The 10,680-nt window shown below is 31.4% G+C and overlaps 2 protein-coding genes across 3 annotated transcripts; both read right to left on the reverse strand.

The window, feature by feature from the left end:
- Positions 1-46: 46 nt before the first annotated feature.
- LOC149479049 (protein D1-like) lies at positions 47-2,710 on the reverse strand. Its single transcript, XM_089709074.1, has 5 exons — positions 2,673-2,710; positions 1,602-1,788; positions 1,187-1,325; positions 651-858; positions 47-394 (listed from the first exon to the last, which is right to left on the reverse strand). Exons 2-5 carry the CDS (start codon positions 1,776-1,778, stop codon positions 211-213), a joined length of 708 nt encoding a protein of 235 aa, XP_089565200.1. The 5' UTR covers positions 1,779-1,788; positions 2,673-2,710; the 3' UTR covers positions 47-210.
- A 2,789-nt stretch (positions 2,711-5,499) lies between these two features.
- Positions 5,500-9,390, reverse strand: LOC149479050 (protein D2-like). Of its 2 annotated transcripts, XM_089708785.1 has the most exons (6): positions 9,306-9,332; positions 8,885-8,928; positions 8,582-8,770; positions 7,524-7,647; positions 6,951-7,161; positions 5,500-6,012 (listed from the first exon to the last, which is right to left on the reverse strand). In XM_089708785.1, the coding sequence occupies exons 2-6, from the start codon at positions 8,924-8,926 to the stop codon at positions 5,895-5,897; spliced, it is 684 nt and encodes a 227-aa protein (XP_089564911.1). In that variant the 5' UTR covers positions 8,927-8,928; positions 9,306-9,332; the 3' UTR covers positions 5,500-5,894. The 2 variants fall into 2 exon arrangements, with proteins under 2 accessions (XP_089564911.1, XP_089564912.1); XM_089708786.1 differs by lacking the exon at positions 8,885-8,928 and having other exon boundaries at positions 9,306-9,390.
- Positions 9,391-10,680: the final 1,290 nt, after the last annotated feature.

Below are 10,680 nucleotides of genomic sequence, written 5' to 3' on the forward strand. Positions count from 1 at the left end.
AAATGCATTCTGCTTTCTGAAAGAATTTTATTTTTCAACAACTAGTAACTACTTAATTGCGTATGTAAACGAAATATAAAAACTAAAATGTTCCAATCAATTTCATCCAATTTGTTTCAGTGGTTTAGAAGAAAAGAGACTGCAGACTTTCGCCTTTACAGTAGGAAATAATAGTGATAAGTTCAAAATACCTCAATGATTGTTAATAGTTTAAAGAATGGATCTTATTCTATTAATTACGTCACGTAGATTAATTCTGTTACTAAACAAATTTTCTTGGCGACTTTCACACATCGTATATTGAGCGAGGAAGAAATTTCCGGCCATGGGTCCTGTTAAGTTATATTCTTTGGCAAAATTGACGACGGAAAATCTTTCACGATTTTTGGCTAACCTGCAAAATGAAATTAAAATTAATTTTATTATTTCTGTTGCCGTTTATTGAAGAAATTCAATGTTCCGTATATTTCAGTACTTTGTAGTAATAAATATCTATGCTTTATTTTAAAGAATATTTCGCCCTAATTTATAATACATTTTATTGAATACTGAATGGTATCTGGTTAGTAATAACAGTTTTTCAATGTAGCCCAGTATTTTCAACTATATATAAAACTAAAACTAAAATAACATGCTAACTAGGTACTTACATAAACAGACTTGTTGTGTTAGGATTAATATTTCCCGATTGTCTATACACCAAGCTAACGTATCTATGGTACCCGCTGCCCGGCGTTGGCTGAGAAGCGACGTAGGGAACAACTATGTTCCCGCCCAGAAAATCGTCAAAAGGACAATTCAGGAATAGCCCTTGTATATACGCCCTTTTAGGATTTGAAGGCGAAGGCGCATCAATGTCTAAAAAAAAGATCATTTGGATTAGGCATAAAATATCATGAAATGTTTCTATAGAAATAAAAAAATCTATTGATACTTCGATTCATCATTAATATTAATTTTTAATATTGCCTACCTGCTAATAAAGAGTTTTATTATTATTATTATTTATTATTATTCATCAATAGGTTCAATATAATGATGAAAAATGTGCACAGAAAGTGTTTTTAATGTAGTATTGAAAAAATCATAGCAGTAAGCTAAGTACGTATTCCAATGAAAACAAGATATTATGTATGTGTTAATACATGTATCAATATAGTTAGGATAAATCAATATTTTATCTCACCCAGTAGGATTAAAGCATATCGTTGACCTTGAACTGCTTTCGGATACCTAACATATGTTTGTTCTCTCCCTGTGGGGTTGAAGGTCCTTGGAGGAGAAAACTTTGTTCCAAGTTGTATGTTCACTGAAGAATAACCAGCCTGGAAAAAAATATCAAATTACGTCAATCTCAATCGTTGCTCTATTTTAATGGTAGGCGATAAAATTTAATATTTCGTTTTAATACATTAATTAGTTTACAACATTTTTATCGGTAATGTACATAAATTATTGGGTTGTAAATTAATTTAACATATTATTGTTATCGGTGATTTATATTCTGTTGAAATAAATGTTTAAATAGATACCACTTATAGAAGAGTAAAAACTGGAATTGTGTGAAATTTGGACATGGAGTAACTGAATTGTATATTTACCTCCAATAAATCCTGCGGAGGGACGGGTAGATAATCTTTTACTATTTTATACTTGATGAAAGCCATAGGAACGCTTAAATTATATGATGGTTGTACTGCATCTCCTATTTTATAGCACCCATCGGAAGCGTACACAGAGCTTAATGCTATTGAAATAACTGTTAACAATAATAACATGTTGAGGAGGCTGTAAAAGATTAAAATATAATTAATAAAAAACAATCAAAACACTATTAAAGGGCTGTATTCATGCTTATAATCTTGTGCTTACAGGAAATAGTAAGATGAAAAATTGACTACACAGACGCATTTTAAAATTTTAATTTAGAGAGCAGAAATTAACAAAACCAAATCATTTTCGTTTGTATTGCAAGGAAGTTAAATAAATAATTATTTTTAAAGTCTTTTGATAAACAATGAAGGATTTACTCGATTTTATCTCAACGAAGTGAGATGCTTCGGTGGCTCTTTTCCTATTGTATAAAAAATAGGTTAGGTGCTATTTTTTCAGATGTAATTTCTCTCTAAGTATCCATGGAAAGCTCTTTCATATGCATGTTGTTTTTTAAACTGTTTTCGAGAAAGCTTGTGTTAAACATGCATGGAGTTACATAATATAACTAGAATACTTTTAGTCTTGATAATTATTAATTATAGTAGACTTAAAAAATCTGTTTAAGAAAAGGGAGAGCATTTTCAGGAATATATCAGGGTTTTATATTCCGGGGGCTGAGGCATTAATCTTAATGAAACACTAATTTTCGTAATGCAAATGTTTCCTATAACCTTAAAAAAATTAACTAATAAATTGCATGCTACCTACGACTTCAAATCTCAAGTTTATGTAGGTATTATCTAATCCTAAAATTAATATCCTCAACATGGACCACCGTAGGCGTTTACATCTTGCATCTCTTCTCTTCGATGTGAATAGTACCAAAGCCCCAGCGTATCTTTATAGTAAGCTGACATGGATGGGAAGTGCGAAGGGCATGACTACTAGGGCGACCCTCGTCAAACTGGCAGTACAGTCATGGTCAAGGGGTTAAAGATAAAAAGCCATTGACTTACCTTGTCAAGCAGAAAATAATATAATGGGAAGAAGTTGTATGATCGGCTCTCTCTTAAACAATAATATATGAAACAATTTTTTATGGCTTTTATACGTGTTATCATAATAGTATTCATTAAAAAAGAACCAATTATACAATCTAATACAGAACTAATTTTAAAATAGACAAATAGCGAATGCAGAAGCAATAACTATGTATTTTTACACATAGATATAATTAATTTATTAAATTAGATAATAAATACATTTATTATAAAGTAATTGAGCGATAGTCTTTGAGTTTTTTTAGAGTAATTTCAATCGAAGGAGACTTTGAAGTTGGAGGGTAAAATACGCCCTTACTTTTTAGGGTTACGTATCGAAAGGGTAAAACGGAACTTTATTACTGAGCCTGGCTGGCTTTAAACTTTTCTGTTTGTCTATCTGTCCGTCTGACAACAGGTTGTATCACACGAAACGAGATAGTAAAACATTTTAAAAAATCAGTGATGATATTGCCGCTATAAGAACAATAACTGAAAACAGAATATAGAGGTAGTAAATATTTAAGGGTGCAAAAATACCGCAGATATCTACGGAATCTATCAGAAGTATAAAACAAGATGTATTTTATTTTAAAATTATTATTAATACCATAATATCTATTAAGAAATTAAAAGAGGTCATTAAAAAATATTTGCATTGAAAACTAGTGTCGCCAGACCGACTCGCAGTTATTCAATTTTAAATATTAAATAATATTATATCTGCCATAATATTTCGTCATATCTTTAAAGATATTTGGCATAACTATACTAAAAGGAAATTATACCACCATTATGAATATTGTCAAGAAAAATACTCACTTATAATACCACAAGAGCTTCAAAATTATCGGGTATTTCCGATAGGTTCGTTGCAAACAAATGAAGGAGTCAAGTTTTTAGTCAAGGTTAAAAAATCACGAGCGCGAAGCGCGAGTGATTTTTCCTGAAAAACTTGACGACTTTATTTGTTTGCAGGGAACCTTGAGGGAAATGTCAGATAATTTTGAAGCTCGTGTGGTATTCGGGAGATTATTTTTCCGTTCCAAATGTCGGCCAATAATTTCACAATTGAATTGAACCTGTCAGTTTGACGTCAACGACCAGAGAAAATTTTCAAAAAATTATCAGTATAATACCATGTAGGTTGTACCACGTGACGTCGAATGGTGCAATTCTATTGGTCGATATTTGGGTCGGAAAAGTAATCTTTAAGATCCCTGAAACATTGGCACCACGAACTCGCTTTTATTTTTACTATGCGATACAAGACTTACAATTTCTCATTACCATTCCTACCATTCATATTAATTATTGTTGTTGTCTGTTGTGTCCCAATGCTGAACAAAGGCCTCCCCAAAGCGCTTGTGCTATTGTAGACCATCGTCTCTATTATTATCCCATTCATTATCAAAATAAATTGGGAACGCATTTATACATTTAGAAAAGGTGTGTTAATGAAAAATAAGACATTTTAAAGAATTAGTCGGATACAATAGAATCGGTTAATTTCTAAATGTGCATCTAGAAATAGCAGCCCCATGAAGATTTATAGTAGACTGCCTAGCATTCACACACACTGAGCCAAGCCGTACCCATCCATGGACAAATCTGTCATCGTCGATATACTACGGTGCATTTACATCAAACAAACATACAGAACATTCTTTCTCTTCTTTTGGCCAGATTCAAAGTTACCAAAATTGTCTCCTTAATCCATGACGTGACGATATTGCCATGACGCGACCTTCAAATTTTACTCTCAACGCGCCTAAAGCAGTTTCACTTGAAAAATTCTTAATTTAAATATCTGTCTTGAGGGGAGCCTCTATAGCCTATTATAGGAGTATAAGAGTAGGTATAATCATAAAAAATATCATAACTTCCAAACAACGAAAAATCGCTTATGGATTTATATTTAACTAGCTTCCGCTAACGTTAACGGGCCGCCCACGACTTTGTACGTTAATGTGATGCACGTACAAAGTCGTGGGCGGCCCGTTTTTCCCCGTTCCCGCAAGAATTTCGGGAAATCCTTTCTTAGCGGATGCCTACGTCCTAACATCTACCTGCATGCCGAATTTCAGCCCGATACGTCCAGTGGTTTGGACTGTGCGTTGATAGATCACTATATCAGTCACCTTTGAGTTTTATATATATAGATTATGTTATAATAAAATTCTCACATTGGGAAAAAGTTAAGTAAAATAATTATAAGGCAACATACCATTTAAATACATATTATCTTCTCAAAGTATTAAAGCGAGGAAGTTAACAAATTTATTCAGATCCTACGCTGTTACCTATGGAGAAACATAGGGAAGTGTACTTGGTCCATCATTATTACTGTACATTAATCATCCAATCAAATCAATGTTATTGTAATATGACTTTATTTAATAGTCATGTGGAGTGTTTTGTTATCAATAACACTATTGTTAAAGCATCCCTAAGTTTTTTGCTGATTCTTCTCTTTTAAAAAGGATATTCAATTAAAAGACACTTTTTTAATAATTATCGTATACTTAGATTATTTTGATTCATATTTTGAACTTATCAGGGAATATATACATACCTAAATATAAACATACTTATAATCACTACATAGTATAAAACAAAGTCGCTTTCTCTGTCCCTATGTCCCTATATTGTATGCTTAAATCTTTAAAACTACGCAACGGATTTTGATGCGGTTTTTTTAATATACATATACATAGTGTCCTTTCAAGAGGAAGGTTTTAGTATATAATTTATTATGTTTTAGACAAAATGGGCGGAAAGCTAGTAAATAAAAAAAACTTCATACAGCGCAGTAAAATTTAATTTGAAACATAAACAAATAATAACAAAAAAAGTAAGCTCTTCTTATTCAAGGTAGTGAAAATTCTGTAAAATTTTATTTCTGTTTTCTTAAATCTTTTATTCTATTGTTCAATTTATAGATATGTATTTTTATACTTTTATACTATGGAAGCTTATATACTTAATAAATGTTGAACAGAGGGCAGGCTTAAAGCGGTATTAATTCCAGTATGTGATGGCGCTAGAAGACTTTTATAGTCTTTTTTCCAGATTGGAAATAATACTGCATTATGGTAGGATCTTAGTAATTTTTTACAAAGTTTTGGTACTGTTTTAACAATTTCATGCTGCATTTAAGGATACGTTTTCAATCTTGAATTAATTTATATTCTTCCATTAACAATTTTCACACATAGTGTATTCGGCAAGGAAGAAGTTGCCAGCTTTTGGTCCCTCCAAATTGTTTACTTGAGCAAAATCCATTGCTGAAAAGCGAGTCCGCTGACGAGCCAGCCTGTAATAATAAAATATAAATTAATTAATACAATATTTTTTATAGAGAACAAGGCTTTCAAAAGGCAGGCTGATTTTTATGGTAATTGTAGCAATATGACCAGCATTAAGAGAAATCAGTGCCGGCCACTGACAACCCGGGCGAAAATATTGTGGCGCCCACTTGAGGTATTCTGAAGGTTTACACCAGGAGAGGCAACCCTAACGCCGGCACTGAGAGAAATATCTTTGACATAATAATTAGAATTACTTTTATAGGTCGGTTCGATTCATAATATATTTGTTGAAATAATAATAATTATCCAAACAATTACTTTGTGACGAATAATAAATAAATAAATAAATATTTCAGGACAATTTTCACACACGGCACGATCTGATACCATACTAAGTTTTCGATTGTGTTAGGTATGGAAACCAGATGGCTGATAAACATACATATATGTAATTTTAAATAGATACTTATATAGATATTTAACACCCAGACACAGAGCAAACATCTATGTTCATCACAGAATATTTGCCCCGAGTGGGAATCGAACCCACGAACTCTGGCTTGGAAGGCAGCGTCACTAGTCACTACCAACCAAGCCAACCGGTCAGTTATTCAATAACATTATATTTCAATGATTCATTTTATTAACATAATCTGTAACAGTTTCAAGAATTTTATTACCAGTTAAACAGCTACTTAAGTTACTTTATTGTAGAGATTTCGTATGTTCAAAAATCATACCACAATCATACATATCTTTGTTTGATTTTCAAACTCAAACATTTATTTAATCAATTAGACTTCTTCGAGAAGCACTTTTGAAACGTCATTACATATTTTTAACATTTACTATCGATTCGGAAAATCAGTATCTACTGAGAAGAAGCGGCAACAAACTGCATATGTTATGTACCTATATGTTTAGCTTTAAATATTCAACTTACTGATAGTACATCGTCTGGTTAGGATTCAGATATTCTGATTGTTGGTATAACAAGCCGACATATCGATGGTATCCAGTTCCTGGCATAGGCTGAGCAGGCACATAGGGCACAATCTGGTCCCCTAGTAGCAAGTTACTCGCAGGACTGTTGAGGAACATACCATGAATGTATGCTGTAAATTCAGGATCATATCTCGTTCTTGCATCAATGTCTGGAAAGCGTGAATAAATTTTAATAGGATAAATGATAAATACCTGGAAAACAATAAATAAATAAAATAAATAAATAAAAATTATTTATTGACATAATTATACAGGTAAAAATAATGAATCCTTCGGCTCCCGAACTAGTTTAAACATTTCCAGATGTTTTGGCGCGTTTGAACGATTAATTCATGATTAATCATACAATTTTTCATTACTGAACAAATAGTCAATGGATAATAGATATAGAGATCTTCCTCTTGACTGGATTATCTTGTATGATATACTCAGTTAGGTACTACCAATTTGAAAAAGTAATTAATTAGTGGTGGAGTCAGATATAGCAGCGAATATTGGTTAAGTATCTTACCTAACAGCATAACCGTATACATTTCATTCTCAGCTCCATTTGGATAATTAAGATAAACAGAGTTAATGGTTCTTACAGGAGAGAATTTGGTGCCAAGGCGTATCTCCACATCTGGGTAACCAGCCTGGGAAATACAAATTAATATAATATCAATTTAAGCCAGCTATTCACATACCTGCCGCAGGGGCAATATTGGAACCATCTCGGTTGCATGGCGGTCGGAGCAATTTCAGCTGTTCTCTAAATTGCCTCTGCTTGACTATACACATTACAATTAAGAAGCAATTAAGGAGCCAATTAAGGGTGCTATTCCAATATTGCCCCCGCTGCAGGTACTTGAGTAGTCGGTTTTAGTAACTCCAATAAGAATAAATGCAGTATTTAAGAGTAGATGTTGTGTGATATTTATTTTGTATAGTAAGTTTTATGTCGGTAACATACTTTAATAATGATCACGGAAACGACTTGCTTATCAATACTTAGTAATTTTGTTTAAATATTATTTTTATATGAATATATTTTAATTGTGTGATATCTGAATATAAACTGTCAGTAAATTAATATAATATCGTCTATAAACAATAGAATACTAACACAGATACTAATTAATTGAACAGCAAGTATCCTTGAGGCATCTACCAAGGTACCACATGTACGTTCAACCTGTGGCACGACATTTGTCACTACTAAATACCACAATTATTATTATAATATTTTTCATCTACACTAATATTATAAAGAGAAAAGCTTTGTTTGTTTGTTTGTTTGATTGTAATGAATAGGCTCATAAACTACTGGACCGATTTTGATGAAATTTGGCACAGATAATCTTTAGACCCTAAGAAAGAACATAGGCTATCTTTTATTTCGAAATATGTACCACGTGCGAAGCCGGGGCGGACCACTAGTTAGCTATAAAATTATTACAAATAAAAAAATGTCAGAAAATTCTTCTGGGATTACATTTCTATGGAAGTAACTTTAGTTAGAAACTGTTTTACGAATTGTTAGAAATGCTGTGTTTTTATTTTTAGCATTTACTGTATTAAATACATTACCACCAATAGATCATCTGGAGGGTCAAATATATATTCAGGCACTATTTTATACACCCTGAAAGCTTCTGAAACACTTAAATTTCCTTCTGGTTGTATCACATCGCCTATATCATAGCAGCCGTCAAATGTGTATACTGAGCTAATAAATATGCAAAAAACAGCTATGACGGTAATCATGTTGTTGTAAATCTGTAAATAAAAGTTGTATATACATACATACTTTTTTTTAATACAATTTTTAAAACAATTTTTTTAACAATTTTTTTTTATAAAAAACATATTTAAATATGTATTTTTAAGTACGTTTGTATAGGTAATCAGCATGGACCAGATATTCTTGAACATAACTGAAAAAAAAACATAACTAACTTAGGAAAAAACGTAAATGTTAATTTTGAAATTAAATATGACGGAAATTTTAGTGTTCCGAACGAACTTGCTTGGTCTGTATAGGCTATTAGCTGTGCCCTGCGGTTTCACCCGCAATGCTCCGCATCTGTTGGCTTAGCGTGATGATATAAAGCCTATAGCCTTCCTCGATAAATGGGCTATCTAACACCGAAGTAATTTTTCAAATCGGACCAGTTGTTCTTGAGATTAGCGCGTTAAAAAAAAACAGACAAAGTATTCAGTTTTCTAATATTATAAGTATAGAAGCTATAACGTACAAAAAATATACCAAAAGCGTAAAATTCAGGCAAAGTATTATTTAAATTTAACTTACATACTTAAGTCGAATAAGAAATATTACAATACGTAGTTGTTGTATAAACGACTCAATCTAATAAAATATATACGACTCATTATTTTCACGGCTTATATACGTGTTATCAGTGAGTAAACATTAAATAAACCCATCAAAATTATTAGCGAACTAATTTTCTATGTAATAAATACAGTTTTTTAGAACATGTACATTGTATATTCTTTATTAATTATAATATAAGTATTTTTCAGTAAATGAAAAATTTGTCTTTAGGTATTCAACCGGAAAAATAAAATCGAATTATTTTGTCAAAATTCCCACTAGAAATCGAGATAGAGTTCGGAAATATCAACGTTTAACAGACTTCAGTAATTTATTAACCTCGAACGAAAAAAATATTCAATTGAAATAAACTTGAGGTTGAAGGGATTTTAGTAAAAAAAACAGAATAATGTTTTGAATTTATTAATATAACACTCTTAACACAATATAACAAGTTGGTCTGTGAATGAAATATGACAGAAATATTAGAGCAACACAGATTTTAGTGAAATCAACCTAGATTATAACAAAATTACTATAAACTGTTGTATGATACAGACTACACAACTTGTTCTAATAGTTAATATTATTTATTTATCATAATATTGAGATTCTTCACACAGAGAGTTTTCTGCTAGGAAGAAATTGCCAGCTATCGGCCCATCAAGATTGTATTTACAAGCAAAATCTTCTACAGAAAATCCTTGTCGATCACGAGCCAACCTGAAACAGTATTTTATGAAGTTATCGTCATTTCCTGAAGTTAATTAACAAGAATATGTATCTAAGTAATGATATTTAGGTACTAATTAATGGGTATCATTTAAGCTATCACCAATTTAATTAGTTTTGTGTTTCTTAAATAATAGGGTTTGTCCTCAAAATAGTAGATCTGTCACCAAAATGTAGTCACCAAACAATGCAAAATCAGTTCCACAATAAATCACCTAAAATCCTGAGATATAAGGTCTAGTACCAAATAAATGTTTTTGTATGTATTATAATAGGTGTGTCTTAATAAGTATTTAAGCAAACTAATTTAAAGAGATCACCAATAAATAATAATATGTTACTAGAAAATTTGCATTGAGTTCAAATAAAAAATTAGAGTTGTCATCATCGTTTCAACCAAAAGATTCTGCTACTAGTCTAGTTAAGACTCCCAAGGTTCTAAATTTCCACTGGTAGTATAAATTATATTTAAATATTTTTTTAGCAGAGTAGTAAATAAAACAATTAAAGTCAAAATAATCAATATTTATCGTTTAAAATAATTACCAATGAACAATCAGCGCTGGTTTAAAATAGCTGGCTTATGGCTAGCAGAATAGTAGATAAAACACTTAATTAA

This window comes from Colias philodice, chromosome 21 (genome assembly GCF_061535455.1).
Source record: "Colias philodice isolate Cphi_HAF_F1 chromosome 21, ilColPhil1 Martin Lab GWU primary, whole genome shotgun sequence".
NCBI lineage: Eukaryota > Metazoa > Arthropoda > Insecta > Lepidoptera > Pieridae > Colias > Colias philodice.